Here is a 21,343-nt window from a genome sequence, read left to right on the forward strand (position 1 = left end):
TTATTTTCCTGACGCGGCTTTATAAATACACTGAAACTAACCGCATATTGTTTATTAGTGTAACGCATCTGATTGTAATTAACTTGTAACAATATAATGGTCCAGGGAACAGCCATAGTATTCCAAATACCATAACTGCTTTAGTGTTGTTACTCTCACTTCTCCTTCTTCTTATTTTTCTTCTTCTTCTTTCAGCTCCTCCCGTTAGGAGTTGCCACAGCGGATCATCTTTTTCCATATTACTCTCACTGCACCACTCAGAGTATTTATATCACTGTATCTGAGTGTGAATCACAGCAGCAGCTGATCGGAAAGAGAATTATCGGTATACAGCTTCAAGGACACGCTGTCTCAGCCACGGCAAAACGTTTTAAAGCCTTTCCTGTACAGACCTCGCGGTTCAGAAACAGTTTCATCCCAAGAACTTTAAATGCACCCAATCATTGCTCCTTGTAGAACTGTTAGGACTTATAAGTACAATCACCCCACTGTAAACTTGCACTACAGTTATAATATCTCACAACCTGGGCCACTTTATAAAGCGCGTATTTACATATGATGACGATATCATTTTTAAGGTGAAATGCAGCAAAATATGTTTGTTAAATTATACAGATAAAACTTGAACTTCATTTAAATAATCTATATTCTTCACTGGGAGTGTCGTGAAGGATAGAATAATTAAACATGTACTACGAAGATATTTCAATGTTTTTTAAACGTTTTGAAGAATCGGGCTAAGCTTACAGATGGCTTAACTTCTATTACAGAGCTGATTGTGTGGCGATCGGTTACTTGGGGAAAGAAAAGCAAGGACTGCAGTGCCGGCTACGCCAATATATATTGAATATAAAACAGAAAGAGAAAATAGCAACACAGCTAAAAACGCAGCGTCAAATTTCGACAAAAGATAAATGCTTATCATGAGCACGAGGCTGCTGTGCAGTGTCCGCAATGGATGTGGGTATCCACCGTGCATAAGCTACCTTACTGACGGGCGGGCGAAGGAGCCACCGATTCTTCCTCTGCCCAGTGCCACCACAAGCCTAGAGCCACCCCTGAGTACTGCTGCAATAAATTATTTCATCGAAGTGAAACACATGTTTAATAACGTGCTTTAACTCCTATCATCATGAAAATGACATCACGTATACATCTCAGTATTTGAGTTATTCAGAGAGCTGTAATATCATGAATGTAATGGACTCTGTGTCCAGTTGGAGGAAGAGAGCCGGTTTAAGAAGCAAGTAGTGATTCACACACATAGAGCACATAGAAGATCAAATACAAAACAAAGCATTTAACGTGCTACTTTAATTACGATGTGATTTGAGAAACTGGTTAATTAAACGATTTTAAGATGAAGTTTATAATGTTCTACTAAATGACAAAATAAACTACGTGATTAAAGTGGAAATGTCGAGATTGAAGTTGACATTTCGTGCTTTTTCCCCACCGTGTGCCTTTTTTCTCTGTACCCTAATAAGCTTTCATATGACACTCAGACAGTGGGCTTACAACTCTTCTTTTCACGGCGACTTTGATATGTGACTTCTTTTTTATTTCCGGCACTGTGCGATTTTGTGAATGTGAGCTTTCAAGTTTCTCCAACACGCTATGCCACTCGATCAACTTCATTTTGTTGATTATACCACGGTTTATTTGAACAAATAGTATGTTTTTCCTTTGCCTCCACTTGGTATTCGCTGAAATTCTTATATTTTCCCCGTGCTTTTCCCATTGTCTTTTCACAGAAGGCAGCGCTTAAGGGCGATTTATATTGATTTGCATATTCAAATAGGCGTAATTCTGGGAGGATTTGGGGCGTTACATAATGCGCGTGCACAAGCGTTAGTTTTCACACTGATCGGGATTTATGTAACGGAAGAACGTGGAAGTTGGAGTAAGCACAGATTCCTGCATCTGGATTTTTCTGTGCGTAAACACATTTTGGCTTTTGTGCTTACGCCATGTTATAGTGCGAGTTCTACGCACGGCGTTATACATGAGGCCCCAGGACTTCACAGAAATTGCTGCTTTGCTAAGTCAGACTGTATTTCTTCTCATCCCACTCCTGGCACCAGTGTGGTGCTTGTTGGTGCTGAGTACCAATGGATTCTCACTCTTTACATTGCTCTTTTAGGCAGCTCATGGTCCTTAGAACAACAGCTCGCTGTTGCCACACTTGTTGGAATTCATATGTGTGTGTGGTAGTCTTGTCATTTTTTATTGGCTCCCCTGCAGCTAGCACTAAAGTTGTTCATTTGTATGATGGAATGACCCCTCGAACTGCTTGTGACCCCCAGGCTGATCCAATGCCATTGCTATAATAGTTGTCTATTGCCAGATATTTAATGGAGATATAATGGGAAATATGTTGTGTTCATTTTTTCAATTTCCTACTTAATTAATTATTCTGTCAATTGATTGAATGACTAATTAAGGAATATATGCTTAACAAAATTAAATTCTCCTTCTTCTTGTGGTTTCTTATGGGGAGAGAGATCTGTTTATTTGAAAGAAAGTCTTCCTCCAGTGAGATGTCAGAGGTGTTGTGTTCAGATCCGAGCTTGGCAGTTTGGGTTTTGTGAGAGAATAATTTTAGGGTAACAAAGCATTCAGCTTAAGAAATAGCATAAAGTGTTAATAAATGTCAGAAAACCTGTTCAGGCATATCAGGAAACCAGATAAAAGTCAAGTGAACAACAAAAGACAAGGATGTACCAGGGATGTACCAGGAGAAGGTTGATGTAATACACCAACAAAGCCAACAAACCAATCAGAGTAAACGTCAGGTGATGTGATCAGCACTTTTATGTAAATTGAGCAGTTTATAAAATGAACCCCTGCCCTTATTATTTTGACCATTTAGATCATTCTGTAACAGACTGCTGTGATGAATGCTTCCTGTTTGGCTTGTGCTGAAGAGTAATTAAAGACACAACAAAAGAGTTTTTTCCTGCCTGATTACTGACTTGTCCTAGTAGAGGTTAAGTTTGTTTCTTTAATTTGAGTATGTCACCAGGCAATGTTATACATTTAAATCAATAGCCCTTTTCCTAGTAATTTTAATTTAAGACATTTCAAGTTTAGGAGCCGGGCAGCGCGGTGGCACAGAGGGGGCGTTGCTGCCTCGCAGTAAGGAGACCTGGGTTCGCTTCCTGGGTCCTCCCTGCGTGGAGTTTGCATGTTCTCCCCAGGTGCTCTGGTTTCTTCCCACAGTCCAAAGACATGCAGGTTAGTTGCATTGCCGATCCTAAATTGTCTCTAGTGTGTGCTTGGTGTGTGTGTGTGCCCTGTCCGGGATTTGTTCCTGCCTTGCGCCCTGTGTTAGGTGGGATTGGCTCCAGCAGACCCCTGTGACCCTGGGTTAGGATATAGCGGGGTGGAAAATGACTGACTGACTGAAGTTTAGGAGCCACTGTAACATAGTGGTTATTGTTCATAGGGTTCAATTTCCCACCCCGATCGTTATCTGTGTTGAGTATTATGGTTTCCCCGTACATCCAAGAAATGTTTTAAGTCTGACCAATTGAAAATTATGAATTGGCATGGTATTGACTGTGCCCTGGGTCTCACCCTGGGACAGGCTGTACCCCATTATTGTGGAGGAGACTAAGTATGTTTAAGAATGGCATGGTTATGGTAACTTTATTACAGGCAAATAGGAATAGGTCATTTTATCTGACCACTCATTCACACACTTGTGGTCACTTCATACTGGCCAGTTTAGAGCTGCCAATCAACTAATACCCACGTTTTGAGAGAAAAAGTGGATTACCTAAAAAGAACACAGCAAATATGGATGCATACAACATATACACAAGTTTAAGTTGGAGGAAAATTAGAATGATAGTCCACGTGGTCAGTGTGTAGACAGTGATTAGTCTGCTTTTTGAACACATGACTCTAGGGCTGTGAATCAGCAGTGCAAGCTAATACACGTTTGTCCATCCCACATATATTCTCTTACTGTAGAGATGCATAAAGGAATTTTAACTTTTGTTAACAAGTTATATTTTTTTTCTAATGAGGAGAACATAGTCCCTTTTATTAATATAATATACAAATATACAGTGGCAAAGAAAAGGTATGTGAATCCTTTGGAGTGATCTGGTTTTCTACATTCATTTGTCATAAGATGTGATCTGATCTTCAGCTAAATTACAAGTATAGGAAAAACACAATATGCGTACACTAATAACAAACTAATAATTATAACTGTGTCTTTATTGAACACACCCATCAAGTATTCACAGTCTGTTGTGGAACAAGCAAATGAACCCTTGGATTTGGTTATATCAGTCATTCTTGGCAGCAATAACCTCTAGTAGCTGTGGATCAGACCTGCACAACATTCAGAAAAGATTTTGGAGCATCCTTCATTATAGAACTGCTTTAGCTCTGCTATATTCTTAGGATGCCTGGCGAGAATAGCTCTCATAGTATCTCCATTGGGTTAAAGTGTGGAATCTGACTGAGCCACTCCAACAGGCATATGTTATTTTTCTGAAACCATTCTGTAGTAGATATACTTCGAGGCTTAGGGTCTTTTGTCTTGTTGTATCACCCAACTTCTACTGAACTTCAGCAGGTGAACAGCCACCCTGACATTGGTAAACTTGGGATTTCATTTTTCATTTGAATGACGGCAAGCTTTCTAGGCCCAGGATCAGCAAAGCAGCTCCAAACCATGATGCTGCCTCCACCGTACTTCACCATTGGGATGCTGTTTTGAAGCAGGTATGCAGTGCTCCTTTTACATCATAGGTACTGCTGAATATTCTTCCTGCACAATTCAACCTTACGAGTTTCGCCAATCCACTAAATATTTTTCCAGTAGTGAAGTTGGTCTTTGGCAAACTTCAGACATGTAGTGATGTCTTTTTTGGAGAGCAGTGGCTTCCTCCTTGGTGTCTTGTCATGCAAGCTATGCCTGTTCAATGTTTTATGAATGGCAGAAATGAGAGATGTTAACCCGTTCTAATGATTGTTTCAAGCCTTTAGCTATTACTCTAGAGTTTTTTTTACCCCACTGAGCAATCAGTGTTGCACTTACTGAGCCATTTTGGTTTGGCAGCAATTTCTAGGCAGAACAGCCACAGTGCTAAATTGTCTCCATTTACACACAGTTTGTCTAAGTATGGACTGACGAATGTCTAAACAGCTCTATGCAAATCAATACTTCCTGATCATAAATTTTCTGAGGTCTCTTTTTTGCAAGGCATCCTTCATATCAACAGGTGATTTTTGTGAATTGCAAACTATTTTTTTTTCATTGGTAAAAGTAGCTCTTAACCACACCCCCAATTACATTTCATTGGTTGGACAGATTTGTGAACTCCTGACTCCAGTTACCATATATACTCGCGGATAAGTTGGGACTTGATTTTATCATATAATTTCTGGTATTTTATAATGTTGGTCGTATAAGTTGAATGCGGTAAACTGACACTATTGGTCCAAGATTTTATTATATGCTAATGCCCACCTGAATGAGTAACCACGGAGCACACTGCCTTTTTTTTTTTATGTGGGTCTGGCATCAGCACATGCTCCTAACCTCTCTCTCTCTCTATTGTGCCTACGTAACCACACGTAATACCCGAACTATTCCGAAGCAACGTTTGCCCTGTTTTGTGTGTCTCACACCCTCATACACCTTTATCAAGCATCCCTTATCTACAATGGAGCGTTAGATCAGAAGAAAATATGAAGCTGGTTTTAAATTAAACATTGTTGAAGTAGTGAAAGAAATCGGTAACTGTGCTGCTGCAATAAAATTCGATGCATCTGAGAAACTGATGTGAGATTGGAGGAGGCAAGAAGATGTAAAAAAAAATAATTAAGTGTCGCATTTTTGAATGGGCGTATAAGTCGGGGTCTGATTTTATGATCGTTTTTTTACTTTTCAAGATCCGACTTATACACGAGTATATATGGTAGTTTTTGTTAAAGTCATAGGGGTTTACTTATGTTTTTTAGCAAATACCTCTGAATGTTTGAATGATGTATTGCAAGAACAATATCATTTGTGTTATTAGTTAAAGCAGACGGTGTTTGTTCATTACAGTAACTTAGATGAAGGTCAGATCATATTTTAAAACAAATTTATACATAAAAACAGTTATTTTCAAAGGGTTCACATACTTTGTATTGCCACTGTATATTGTAACTGTTAAGTGATAATAGCTTTTTCTGTTTTATAAATATGCATTAAAGATTTGAAATAAAAAGATTAATATGAGGCAAATGAATAGTATATTGTATTTTATTTCTGCAAGTACATATCTCCAGCATCAGATGGAAAACAGGAATCAATCCTGAGCATAATGCCAGTCCATCACTGGGTATCTGTGCATTTATGCTTTAACTTACATGCTTGTGATCCACTGGAAAAAGGGATAGAAAGCAAAAAGTGTTATCATTATAAAACTTTAAAGCATGCAAATGTATACCAAATGATGATTGGACTTTTCCCTCATATTAGTATTTTCTCTCTCTCTGCCAATTTCAGCAGAGTCTACCTTCAGGTGGTGCGTGAACAGCAAACTTTTGCGAAAACACAACCTGATCTGCCCAGATGACTACATCTCTAATCCGCCTTTACCTATCAAAGCACCCACAGGTAACAGAAACTTTGTAATTTTCATCCCTTCACATACTTACTGAAAAGGGGTTTGGTAGATCATTGGGGTTTCTGTTGTTTCTGGAATCACATTAATGTTTTTGCTTCTGGAGTTACATCTTCAACCAATCAGCCTTAGGGTTTTCTTTTTTTTTCTTGGAACATTAGAACAATCTAAATGAGAAGAGGCCTTTCAGCAGCAAAGCTTGCCAGTCCATTCATTCTTCTAAAATAACATCAAGTCTAGTTTTGCAAGCTCCTAAAGTTCTACTGTCTACTTAACTACTTGGTAGCTTATTCCTTTTCTATGGTTTTCTGTGAAAAAAAAAATCCTTCCCAATGTTCATGTGAAATTTACCCTTAACAAGTTTCCAACTGTGTCCCCGTGTTCTTGATGAACTCATTTTAAAGTCATTGTCTCCATCACTGGACTAATTCCCTTCACAATTTTAAACACTTCAATCATGCCACTTCTTAATCTTCTTTTTTAAATTGAAAAGGCTCCACTCTTTTAATTTTTCTTCATAATTCATCCCCTGTAGCCCTGCAATCAGCCTATTCACTCTTCTCTGGACTTTTTCTAGCATATCTGTGTCCTTTTGGTAGCCTGGAGACCAAAACTGCACACAGTACTCCAGATGAGACCTCACCAGTGCATTTTAAAGCTTGAGCAAAACCTCCTTGGACTTGAACTCTACACATCAGGGCGCTATATAACCTGACATTCTGTTTGCCTTCTGAATGGCTTCTAAACACCGTCTGGCAGTTGATATTGATGGGTCCATCTCCAAGTCCTTTTCATAAGGTGTACTCTCAATTTTCAGACCTCCCGTTGTGTATTTAAACATAACATTTTTACTTCCTACATGTAATACTTTACATTTCCTGATATTAAATTTCATCTGCCACAAATCTGCCCAAGCCGGTATGCTGTCCAAGTAGCTCTCTAATGATTCAAAGGATTCCCGATTACAATTTGACAACCCACCTATCTTGGTATCATCTGCAAACTTAACCAGTTTGTTACTTGTATTCTTAGCCTTAGCTATGACAAATTAAGAATTGTATGCACAAAGGCACACATTTTCACATCCTTCAATAACAGAGTAAAGAAATCTGGTTTCTTTTTAATATTTTTTTCCTTCAGTGTTAGAGGATTTAACATGTGCTTTAATGATGATGACAAAAAGGCTCTCATTTCCTTTCAAACAGAGGACCTTACATGTTTTTTTTCTTGTAGTCCTTGGTTGATAATATCAGAGACTAACTTTACATCTAATTGGTTGAAAGTCATAGGGTCATTATTGTTATATGTACAAGTACAGTGAAGTCCATAATTGCATGCGCTAATCAACACACAACATGTTTCTACTCACCAGCACTCTAACTACCTTACCTCGAAACTTCTATAAACTTCTAATACAGCTGTAATGTTGTTCCAAGAATTAAAGAAACCCAGTTGGCCGAAAGGCTTCAGTCTTAACTAGATTAAGAAGGCTTGAAGATGTGTGGAAGGATCTCTAATGGACTAAAGAAAAACATGAAATGGTGCATCCAACAGGGAGCATTAGCTCCACAAATGGATTGAGTGTGATGGTGGGAAATATACTATGGAAAGGCCATTCCACTTAAAAGTAGTGAAATAGAGATACTATGGTGACAAAATCACAGTAACAATAAAAACAATCATGACACAAATAATAATTGTGTACTTAGCTTGCATTATGGAATTCTTCAGCATACAGGCCACACATCAGGTTCTGCAAGGAGTCCCATCACTGAATATCTACAGGGTGAATGTTGCTCCCTCTCTCTTTGTTTGTTGAGATGCTCCGGATGTTATCTTGTCAGGTGCTGTCAGCGCATAGAAAAGGATGGAGGGTGGAAGGTAACTGAGGGCCACAATTAAAAAGTTCCAGGGTTGAGCTGGTCAGCAGTTGTGGTGCTCCAGATGGTCTGGTGCTCAGCAGTTGTGGGGCACTCAAATGCCTTGGTGTGGTAATGCACTCCATTACTTTAAGAGAATGTTGTATAAGTCCAATAAACACATAAGTGTCTAACGAGGAGCTTCCCTCACCCCCTTTCACCAGAAATTTCTATAAAACAAAGAGGTTTGTTTCAACATTTCTTGTGGCAGAGAGCAGACTGATACAGCATAATAGTCAAAAGAAAAATTTATAGTTAAAAAGAAATACATGGATTGAAACAGTATAATAATAAGTAGAAGTTAAAAATATATAAGTTTTATCTGGGAGAGTTTTTTGAGGAATACCTCTCCTTAAAACATAAACCCTTTTTTAAATACACAGATTCTTTTTGATGTGGAGCCACGGTTATGTGACACACCTCTATTGGTACTTTTGTTTGCCTATTCATACACTTAACAACCTTTGAGAATATATAGTTCATAGGTGCAATACACTTGCGCCCAGGACTGCAGTGCATTACCTTTGCTACTGTCAGTAGCTCCTTCAGACTTCATCCTGGTACGACTGTCACTGTAGCCTTCCTATTACGTGTGTGCTCTCTTTTACCCCGATTAACCTACACTAGCTGAGAAAGAAACTTGAATATCAGCCCTCGGTGGTGTAATAAAGCAAAATGCGCACACAGGAGAGGAGGTTTTAATAAATTTAATCTTTAAACATTATTCAAATAGATAGTGCCCAAAAGGAAAAAAATGTGGCAGTGAACACCAGTATGACCTTGTACTACTGCTAGATGTTTAGTCTCTCCAGGTGGCCCAATTCTTACATTACTTTAAGTGTCAGCAACAAATCACAGAAGTCCTGGCATGGCTTTTCCCTTCTTGTTTTTTCTCCCCCTCTAATCAGCTTTTTTACTGATCTTATAAATTTAAACTGTGCATAAAGTGGTGATACAACACAACTTTTTTTTCTTTTTACAATTAAATGTGTTGTCTCCGAAATGTAGTTTCACAGCTTACATGTTTCTGTGATCATAGTCAGGAGGCTATAGTATGGTGTGCTTTTATAACTTGAACTGTGGTTGTAAGAAGCCCTCTTTGAGAGTTTCTAAAATTAAAATCACATTTCCAAAATCAGCTGCTTAAGCTTTTGACGTCACACATGGGAGTCAAATGCACAGCATTCATGAATAACTTAGATATGCATTATAGGAGTATCAATAAAATTACATAGCATAGCACAGCTAAGCAGTATCTTAGGCTCACAACATAGCAGAGCTAATTACACTTTCTACTTTCTACTAATTATTTGTTAATTCTTAAGCTAACATTGAAGCATTAGTGGACAAAGTATATTCTCAGCTGTAAAGTAACATGAACAAAGAATTTCAGTGTAAAGCATCAAAAAGTAAAATGAGGTTCTTTGTAAAGGTCCATTAAAAATTACGAGAAACATTCTGCTCATTTCTCCAACAAAATAACAGATTATGTAACATAAATGAAGGCGACGTGTATTAAATACCCTGATGCCTACAAGAGACCACTGCAGTCCACTACGGTTGAGGGTGAATGGTACAAATCAACTCACTAGAGAGTGTGTGATCAGAATCAAGCAACTGAATTCTTTATGTATGTCATGATGAATTTGTGAAACGTAGACAAATTCAACGGTCTGAGAAATTAAAATGATTACATTTTTTCTGACTGTTTTCATGAGAGTTAAATCGCATGAATTCATTTTTAAATTTCATATGTATACAGACGGTATGTACATTAATGGTCTACAATAGTGAAGCATTTTGTCGTGCCACCTTGTCTCAGAATAAAATGGACAAAAGAGCTTCCATGTGGCTTTTAATAGAAGGGCGAACAAAGAAGGGAAGACAAATCAGAACGTGGCTACTTCAATAAAGTGAGCCACTGACACCTCTCTGTAGTGGTTTGTCCATTTCTCCGCATACCAAGCAGTTTGCTACTGCCTCATGTCTCATTACATGTCTCTTTCTGGCCTGTGAGTTTAGCTTTTCAACAAACTGTAGAGTCAGACCACCACCAAAGGTTACCTACTAGGACAGGGGTCCTCAATCACGGTCCTGGAGAGCCTCAGTGGCTGCAGGTTTTTGCTCCAACCCAGTTGCTTAATAAAAAGCACTTATTGCTAAAGTAAAACTTCTGCTTCACTTTAGTGATTTTGAGCCCTTATTGCTTAATTTTGTCTTAAACAGCTATTTTAATTGCTCCTTATTATCAATAACATGCAAATGACAAGAGAGAGCAGCATTTCTCCATTTAGCTTATTTACATTTACACCTGTGTGTATTTATCTGCACTATTGGGTTTAAATACTTGGAAGAAAAATGAAGAGAAAAAAGTGAAGGACTGAGAATTTCTCGTCCATTTTAGCCTTCAAATCATTTGCATGATAGAAAGGGAAAGAAAATCTAGGATATGAGAATGACCTGACATAGCAGAGTTAATTTAATTTCATAGCTTGTTAGTGCTTTATTGGCAAGAATTGCTTTCTAATTAAGCAACCAGGTCAGAACAAAAACCTGCAGCCACTGCGGCTCTCCAGGACTGGGATTGAGGACCCCTGGTCTAGGACATTCTAGTTGCAGACATTGATTTGCTATGTCTCATTGATTTACAATTCACATTTTGTTTTATGTAGCGGAGTCACCTGAGGATTATAGAAGATCAACCTTCAATGTACGAATGCACGCGTCTAAATCTCCACAAGATGAGAGTGACACTGGAATTCATTCCCCTGGGAAAACGATGGATAGTCTGCTGGCCGAATCAGAAAGCTCCTACACATTGCCTCCAACTCCCGAGTCCAGTGAGAAACTGAAGAGAGCCTCCATTCAAGTGAGACTTGTGTTTTGAATCATTGGAACTGGACTAGGGCAAGCTATGTGCCCTATGTTTCAGATTGTGATAATGAGTATTAGATACAAAAAAACACAAAAAAAACAGGTCTTTCTTTAAAATTGCAAAATATAAGAGTCATAGAAATTTACAAAGTTAACCATGTCCTGAATAAGCAGGTTAGGAAGATAAATGGACAGATAGGTGAAACACAATTTGTTTGATCATTTACCAGATCAGAGGACAAAACCAAAGCCAGGATCAAAATGAAACAAAAGTTGAAAAACAGATTTTGTTTACCTAAATAGGCCTAGTCAATGTTGAGGCTTTATGTTTAGATGTTGACAAATTCTCACTATGGTGTCATCTTGACACCAGTATTACATGCCTAAAGATCATGTAGCATCATAGCAATCAAATGTTCTAAAATGGTGATACTCAAAAAAACAAACACAAAATGGCTGTGTCTATGAAAAACATTCAGATGGTGGCTTCTTTGATAAACAAACCTACAAACTGCCAATGACATAACATCACCAAAATAACAATATAATATAGCCACACGTAAAAATCTGTAACATGTGATAAACATGTACAAACCAATTAATAATACATTCCTAATTAGAACAGGGCGAGCAGCATGGTGATGTGAGGTGTCCTAGGAGGATCAACATAGCAACAAAGGCTTGCAGGTCTGAAAGAAGCCTCTGGCTACTCAGACTGGGATTTAATTTAGCAAAGTAAAAGTTCATAAGTTAATCAAGTGTTTTGGCTTTTACTGTTTCAAGGTGAGCAGGCATCCAGCACACTTATGGATTGTGAGGAATTTATTCCAAGCCACATACGTGTGTGGTGCCACACCTCAGACAAGGTCTACCACAGCCTAGTGGTCCGTGTCTTCTCCCTACCTTCACAAAGACATGCTTTGCCGCTTCCTGTACAGTTTTCTAATAAAATGAAATAACAGCACCTAAAGCACTAGTCTTTGGCATAAGGGTAGACAACCTGCAGACACTGAAGGTGACTGGAGTGGGATTTGAATTCTGAATCGAGTCTCATTGTGCTTTGAGACAGCAGTGCCAACTCATGTGCCACATTGTATACCTTCCTGTGTGAAGCGAAAATCAGCAGACAAATGTACCTTATTATGGCATTAGGTAAAGTAAAGATTCTTTAAGTTATTGACTTGATTTTGTACATCTTGGTTGAAACACAGAAATTTGTGCTGAAGTGTATATTATTGTCCTTTTTCTTAGAAAATGGAAAAGACTGCCCCAAAGAAACCATCATGGTACAGGTCAAGAATTCAGGAGGAAGAGGAGCTTGCAAAATATGAGGAAAAAAAAAACTTTCTGAAAAACCCTCGATCTCTGCCCCCAAATGTCCAAGGTGGGGGAAAATCCTTGATAATCCCCAAGAAGAAAGTAGAGAAAATGGTGTCTGGAAGAAGGGTGATACTGGAAGAAAGGTAATCCTGGAATATGACTAAGGGACAGGGGACCAAGGCAAAGCCATTGGTTAGGCGGCCATTTTAGTATTAAAAGAGTATTTCTGCATAGTACAATCACTTAAAGAATAGATCCATATTTGACAAAGCACCCTTCATAGTTTATATCAGTGGTTCACAGACTCGGTCCTGGGGATCCCCTGGGGCTGCAGGTATTTGTTCCAATTAACTTCTGTTTTTAATTGGACTCATAGCCTAGTTAAATGAGCTGGTATTTCCCAGTTTCTGTGTTTTGGGGTCAATGAACAAATTGCAAAAGTAAGTGTGTTAATACATTTTAACTAAGCAGTTATATTTGGATAATACTTCCTTAAACAGTAGAGGCTGCTGTCCTTTTTTGCAAATTACTTACAGATTTTCACTAAAAGTCACTTTTGAGTCTATGATTGTTCCCGGACATTTATAATTGTCCACTTGTCTCCACTGCCAGGTCTTTAATGATTGTTTTATTGTGTATGGATGGTGTTTCTTCTAAAAATGATTATTAGTTCCTTAGTTGTTGTAATGTTTAGGTGTAGAAAAGACTCATCACACCATTTAACAAAAACGTCTACTACTGGACCATGACTGGTCTCATTCTCATTTAGTAGGCTAACAATCACTGAATCATCAGTACATTTCACGATGAACAGGTTTTCAAATTTACTGCAACAACCGTTAGTGTAGAAGATGTACAAATGTGGTGAAAGAACGCAGCCCTGAGGGGGACCATGTGGATGAAAACAGCATGTCACATGGACAACCACCGACTCTCAATCTTTGAGTCCTGTCTATTAAATAGTCTGTGTGATTTTAGGAGCGGAGTAGAGAAAAGAGTCATGTTTAAACTTACAGGCAAACGTTTTAAAGAAGGATGTTCCTATAGTTCCTGACTCACGCGCAGTATGAGTTTTACTAATTACTTTGACTTTGGTCAAATGTGACACAACATAGTGTTTATTTCTTCATCTAGCATTTGACAACTTTCTGTATTTTAAAGTTTTTATACAGTACCATATTTCTGACTTATCTTTTGTTATTATAACAGCTCTGAAGTCATAATTTTAAAGAGCCAATGTCAGTAATACTCATTTTAGCTACCCTAGTTGAATTAACCACATACGGTTGGCTGTAAGCTTGAAACACAACACCTGAAACAATAACGTGTAATGAAAAATAAACATTAAGCTCACCTGTATTACATTTTTTTCTGTTACTGTAAATGGGGAAAAAGAAGAAACTGATTTTTGTTTAGTGCTGTAGGAACTAACTCACAATGGCATCCATCTACCTCTGGAGCAGCTATTCTCCTGAGTTCTAAGCGGCTTTCATATGGACTGGACCTTCAAGACAGCCCTTTCTTTAAGGCCACAGTGTCCCAATCAAACCAGCTGGGTACTGTCAAATACCATCCCATTCTCTTGGTTAAAGAATCCAAAAGACTCCATCTGCAGACCTCCAGAGCTCCACTCCATTGAGGAGGTTGTCTCTTCATATTATACGTCAGTGATAACAGCTGGTTTCACTGTGGTTAAGATAAGGGTTAGGGAGGTGTCATCTGAGTCAAGTGAAGTATAACCAGGTCACAAGAACCTGCAATCCATTTGGCTGTCCAGCAGAGCTACTGATTTGCGGAGCTGTGGAGGTCTGCAGCAGGACCCATCTAAAAGAATCAGACACCCATAGTGTGTACCAGGTTGTCTGCTACTTAGTGTCTTGAGGGAATACTGCAGACTTTCTCAGAGAACACTACATCCTCTCTCACTCAAGATAATTCCCTTCTAGGACAGAACTCCACTCCCAAAATATATATGTTTATCTGTCTTCTATCCCAAAGGCCTCTTCTTTTACCATTGCAGGTCCTATGCTCTTTCTCAAAACACCTGATTGGACTTAATCTTGTCTTCTTCTTCTTCTTTTGGCTGCTCCCGTTAGGGGTTGCCACAGCGGATCATCTTCTTCCATATCTTTCTGTCCTCTGCACCTTGTTCTGTTACACCCATCACCTGCATTGCTCTCTCACCACATCCATAAACTTTCGCTTAGGCCTTCCTCTTATCCTCTTCCCTGGCAGCTCTATCCTTAGCATCCTTCTCTCAATATACCCAGCATCTCTCCTCTGCACATGTCCAAACCAACACAATCTCGCCTCTCTGACTTTGTCTCCCAACCGTCCCACTTGAGCTGACCCTCTAATGTACTCATTTCTAATCCTGTCCATCCTCATCACCCCCAATGCAAATCTTAGCATCTTTAACTCTGCCACCACCAGCTCTGTCTCCTGCTTTCTGGTCAGTGCCGTCTGTAGACCTTCCCTTTCATTCTTGTTGATACCCGTCTGTCACAAATCACTCCTGACACTCTTCTCCACCCATTCCACCCTGCCTGCACTCTCTTCTTCACCTCTTTTCCACAATCCCCATTACTCTGTACCGTTGATCCCAAGTATTTAAACTCATCCAACTTCGCCAACTTTACTCCCTGCATCCTCACCTTTCCACTGACCTCCCTCTCATTTACACATATGTATTCTGTCTTGTTCCTACTGACCTTCATTCCTCTCCTCTCTAGAGCATATCTCCACCTCTCCAGGGTCTCCTCAACCTGCTCCCTACTATCGCTACAGATCACAATGTCATCAGCAAACATCATAGTCCACGAAGACTCCTGTCTAATCTCGTCTGTCAACCTGTCCATCACCATTGCAAATAAGAAAGGGCTCAGAGCCCATCTGTGATGTAATCCCACATCCACGTCGAATGTATCCATCACTCCTACCGCAGACCTCAAAACTGTCACACTTCCCTCGTACATATGCTGTACAACTCTTACGTACTTCTCTGCCACTCCCGGCTTCCACATACAATACCACAGCTCCTCTCGAGGCAGCCTGTCATATGCTTTCTCTGGGTCTAAAAAGACGCAATGCAACTTCTTCTGGCCTTCTCTAAACTTCTCCATCAACATCCTCAGGGCAAACATTGCATCTGTGGTGCTCTTTCTTGGCATGAAACCATACTGCTGCTGACTAATCATCACCTAACTTCTTAACCTAGCTTCCACTACTCTTTCCCATAACCATGCTGTGACTCATCAACTTTATTCCTCTGTAGTTACTGCAGTCCTGCACATCCCCCTTATTCTTAAATATTGGCACCAGTACACCACTTCTCCACTCCTCAGGCATCCTCTCACTTTCCAAGATTCCATTAAACAATCTGATTAAAAACTCCACTGCCATCTCTCCTAAACACCTCCATGCTTTCATAGGTATGTCATCTGGACCAACGGCCTTTCCATTTTTCATCCTCTTCAAAGCTGTCCTTACTTGCTAAGCTGTCCTTACTTGTTCTTTGCTAATCCATTGCACTTCCTGATTCACTATCTCCACATCATCCTACCTCTTCTCACTCTCATTCTCTTCATTCATCAGCCTCTCAAAGTACTCTTTCTAATTGCTCAACACACTCTCCTCGCTTGTGAATACGTTTCCATATCTTTATCCTTTATCACCCTAACCTGCTGCACATCTTTCCCAGCTCGGTCCCTCTGTCTAGCCAATCAGTACAGGTCATTTTTTCCCTCCTTAGTGTCCAACCTCTCATACAACTCATCATACGCCTTTTCTCTAGCCTTGGCCACCTCTCTCTTCACCTTGTGCCTCATCTCCTTGTACTCCTGTCTACTTTCTTCACCTCTCTGACTATCCCACTTCTTCTTTGCCATCCTCTTCCTCTGTATACTCTCTTGTATTTCCTCATTCCACCACCAGGTTTCCTTTTCCTCCTTCCTCTTTCCAGATGTCACGCCAAGCACCCGTTTTGCTGTCACCCTTACTACATATGCTATAGTTTCCCAACTGTCTGGTAACTCTTCACTGCCACCCAGTGCCTGTCTCACCTCCTCCCTAAACTCAACCTTGCAGTCTTTCTTTTCCAACTTCCACCATTTGATCCTCGGCTCTGCCATCACTCTCTTCCTCTTCTTGATCTCCAGCGTCATCCTACAGACCACCATCCTATACTGTCTAACTACACTTTACCCTGCCACCACTTTGCAGTCTTCAGTCTCCTTCAGATCAGCTCTTCTGCATAGGATGTAATCTACCTGTGTGCATCTTCCTCCACTCTTGTACGTAACCCTATGTTCCTCCCTCTTCTTAAAATACGTATTCACCACAGCCATAACCATCCTTCTGGCAAAATCCACTATCTTCTGACCATCTTCATTCCTCTCCTTGACACCATACCTACCCATCACCTCCTCATCTCCACTGTTCCCTTCACCAACATGCCCATTGAAATCCGTTCCAATCACCACTTTCTGTCTCTTGGGTACACTGTTCATCAGTTCATCCAACTCACTCCAAATATCTTCTTTCTCACCCATTGCACACCCAACTTGCGGGGCATATGCACTAACAACATTATCATCACACCTCCAAATTCCAGCTTCATAATCATTACTCTGCCTGACACTCGTTTCACCTCCAAAACACTCTTGACATACTGTTCCTTCAGAATAACTCCTACCCCATTTCTCCTCCCATCCACACCATGATAGAACAATTTGAATCCACCTCCAATCCACCTGGCCTTACTTCCCTTCCATTTAGTCTCTTGCACGCACAATATAGCAATCTTTCTTCTCTCCATCATATCGGCTAATTCTCTCCCTTTACTAGTCATACTGACAACATTCAAAGTTCCTACCCTCAGTTCCACTCTCTTTACTTTCCTCCTCTACTCCTACCTCTGGACACATCTTCCCCCTCTTCTTCTCCTTCTTCTTCGGCCAACAGTAGCCCAATTTCCGCCAGCACCCTGTTGGCTAACAGTACTGGTGGCAGTCGTTGTTAACCCAGGGCTCGACCAATCCGGTATGGAAATTTGTATTGTTGTCCGCATATTGATTTGGCAAAATTTTACACCGGATGCCCTTCCTGACGTAACCCTCCCCATTTATCCAGGCTTGGGACCGGCACAAAGAAACACACTGGTTTGTGCATCCCTTGTGGCTGTGGACTTAATCTTGTCTACTACCCCATAAGTGCCATCTCTACCTGTTGAGAAGCCTTGCCAGCAATGTAGCCGATTTCTCAGGTCACACATTTTTTTTCTGTCTGGAAGATAATGTGGGTACTTCTGAGGTTGATTTTCCACTATCCTAAAAACTGGACTAAAAATCCATCCATTATCTAACCCGCTATATCCGAACTACAGGGTCATGGGGGTCTGCTGGAGCCAATCCCAGCCAACACAGGGCGCAAGGCAGGAAACAAACCCTGGGCAGGGCGCCAACCTACCGCAGGGCACGCAGACACACACACTAGGGACAATTTAGGATCACCAATGCACCTAACCTGCATGTTTCTGGACTGTGGGAGGAAACTGGAGCACCCGGAGGAAACCCACGCAGACACGGGGAGAACATGCAAACTGCATGCAGGGAGGAACCGGGAAGTGAACCCGGGTCTCCTAACTGCAAAGCAGCAGCGCTACCCACTGTGCCTCTGTGCCGCCCTCAGTAAAAAAAAAAAAAGAAAAAGAAAAAATAGTAAGGTATAGATCCTGTAAAAGAAAAGGCCAGATCCTGGAAGTTGACAAATGAAAAAAAGGCATGCTATATCTATAAAGAGTGCATGCAGGTCTTGATTTATTGGGTTAATGACTTCTTTCAGTCCTGCCTGTGGTTACCCTCCCAGAATCTAGAGTATTTATGCCTGAAAACAGACTATTAGCTTTGCTGCTATTACATATTAATGATCTTCGTCCCTTTATTTTTCTACCCACAGCGATCCACAGGAGCCTATACCAGTGTTTCTGGCAAACCCACCCATCTTGCTTTTTACCGACTACAAAGTTGGGCAGATTTATGAGGTAAAAGAGTTTTTAGAAAGTATGCTGGCTGTAGAAGAGTGGGCCATACACTGCACCTATATTTTCTGCAACTGTATATTTGGGCATTCCATGTTAGAAATTTTAAATATTTTTTGTTTTGCACATTTCTGTGTATGCTTGACTTTTTGCAAGGTTGCCTAGTAGCACCGGACCATTGTATTATTCACTTGTTCTTTACTTATGTACTGTCTGATCAGTAACATGTAAATGAAAGCTCTTAAGGAGCATAGCCAAGAATTAACTAGTGGGGAAATGGAAAGTACAGGAATCATATGATCAGTCAGATGAAACTGTCAGAAAATAAACTGCTCAAAAATATTAAAGGAACACTTTGATAATACATCACATCTCAAAGGGAAAAAAAATCATGCTGGATATCAATACTGATATGGGCTGGGTAATGTGTTAGGAACGAAAGGATGCCACATTGTTTGATGGAAATGAAAATTATCAACAATGTTACAGGCAGCATAACGTTCTCCACGGCTTCTGCAGACCCTTTCACGTTTGTCACATGTGCTCAGGGTGAACTTGCTCTCATTTGTGAAAAGCACAGGGCGCCAGTGGGGGACCTGCCAATTCTGGTATTCTATGTCAAATGCCAATCGACCTCCATGATGCCAGGCATTGAGCTCAGGGCCCATTAGAGGACATGGGGCCCTCAGGTCACCCTCATGAAGTCTTTCTGATTGTTTGGTCAGAGACATTCACACCAGTGCCCTACTGGAGGTCATTTTGTAGGGCTCTGGCAGTGCTCATCCTGTTCCTCCTTGCCCAAAGAAGCAGATACTGGTCCTGCTGATGGGTTAAGGACCTTCTACGACTCTGTCCAGCTCTCCTAGAGTAACTGCCTGTCTCCTGGAATCTCCTTCATGCCCTTGAGACTATGCTGGGAGACACAGCAAACCTTCTGGCAATGACACGTATTGATGTGCCATCCTGGAGAAGTTGGACCACCTGTGCCACCTCTGTAGGGTCCAGGTATGGCCTCATGCTACCAGTAGTGACACTGACTGTAGCCAAATGCAAAACTAGTGAAGAAACAGTCAGAAAAGATGAGAAGGGAAAAATGTCAGTGGCCTCCACCTGTTAAACCATTCCTGTTTTGGGGGTCATCTCATTGTTGCCCCTCTAGTGCATCTGTTGTTAATTTCATTAACACCACAGCAGCTGAAACTGATTAACAACCCCCTCTGCTACATAACTGACCAGATCAATAACCCAGAAGGTTCATTGACTTGATGCTATACTCTGATTAAAAAGTGTTCTTTTCATTTTTTTGAGCAGAATATATTTCAGAGGGATTTAAACTCAACTTCTCTTCCCCTGGCTACACCTAATACTACACCTAATACTGTGTCTTGTTTGCCAAAGTGCCTTGAGATGGTATATTGAGATGAACTGATTGACTGGTAATGTTAATGGCACATTGCATGACTTTTAGTCAAAGGGGATGTCAAACTTGACGAGTGCAGCTGATGATCTTATCGCCTGAGGATGTCAGATTACAATGACAAGTTATGACTCCTTCCAGCACAGATTTACATTTTCTAAATATCGCAAGCTTGCCCCTTTTTCTCACATCCAACAGAGTCCATGCTGTATGGAGGCTTTAGAAGTATGGCGAGTTAAGCCACAGTCTCTGTCCTTTTCTTTCTTTTTTCCATTATGTCATGGTACGCAAAACATGCCATATCATACAGGCAAGCCTCTCATTTGTTTGTGAGGTGTAAAACACCCATGTTATTCCTTAACATTCATTTTTATTTTTTTGGGGGAGAGTTACAGACTCGTTGAACTCACTGGGAATGTCAGAATGATTTGCAAGGATTACGTAAATGAAGTCCTTAACTGAAAATTGCTAGAAACATTGTGTAATGTGACGTGGCCTTTAGAGTGCAAAGCACAAAGGTGCCTGTTCAGTTTTCACCACCAGCATTTTGGGTGATCCCTAATAGCCCATGTCATTTGCCCGTTCTACATGCAGGAAAAGGAAAAATGTATGCTGACCCCTTGTGAACTGTACACTAAGTCACTTTAGGTCAAAGTTTCAGTTTAATTAACAAGCATAATATGACAATTTAATGATAGATCTGCCGCATGGAGGAACGCCATGCTTTCAAGAATTGGCACAGTGGTGGCCTTGCAGTAAGAAGATCATGGGTTTGTGTCCTGGGTCCTCTCTGTGTGGAGAAGCTTTGAGTAGTGAGAAATGTGCTATATAAATGTAAAGAATTATTAGAATTATTATTCAAATACTGCATTGCTGTCACTCAGTAAGTCTTCAGTTTCTGAATTATTTTTTCACTGTTTTCATTGTTGTATTTCAGACCAACCTTGAGTTACGTAATTTGACTTCTGCAAGTCGCCATGTCAGAGTTATACCTCCATGTACTCAGTATTTTTCCATTGGCTTAGGTGAGTCTTGCTGTTTGTGGAAAAAGATGCTGAATGGACTTGTTGTTGCAGTGATGATGAGAGAGTGGATTTAAAATCTGATAGTTAGCTGTGGGCATGGCCTAAAGGTGTGGGTG

At 40.3% G+C, this 21,343-nt stretch overlaps 1 protein-coding gene across 3 annotated transcripts in view; it reads left to right on the forward strand.

Annotated features, from left to right (window-relative positions):
* dlec1 (DLEC1 cilia and flagella associated protein) overlaps positions 1-21,343 on the forward strand; it is a 124,769-nt gene that overhangs the window by 18,922 nt on the left and 84,504 nt on the right. For 2 of the 3 annotated variants that reach the window (XM_039753705.1, XM_039753706.1), the window contains exons 6-10: positions 6,518-6,628; positions 11,227-11,423; positions 12,680-12,891; positions 18,704-18,788; positions 21,140-21,227. In XM_039753705.1, the coding sequence (XP_039609639.1) occupies positions 6,518-6,628; positions 11,227-11,423; positions 12,680-12,891; positions 18,704-18,788; positions 21,140-21,227 (693 nt within the window). The remainder of the gene's footprint in view (positions 1-6,517; positions 6,629-11,226; positions 11,424-12,679; positions 12,892-18,703; positions 18,789-21,139; positions 21,228-21,343) is intronic. The other variant, XM_039753707.1, reaches the window with a different exon arrangement.

The sequence above is a fragment of the Polypterus senegalus genome, chromosome 5 (assembly GCF_016835505.1).
Source record: "Polypterus senegalus isolate Bchr_013 chromosome 5, ASM1683550v1, whole genome shotgun sequence".
Taxonomy (NCBI): Eukaryota; Metazoa; Chordata; class Cladistia; order Polypteriformes; family Polypteridae; genus Polypterus; species Polypterus senegalus.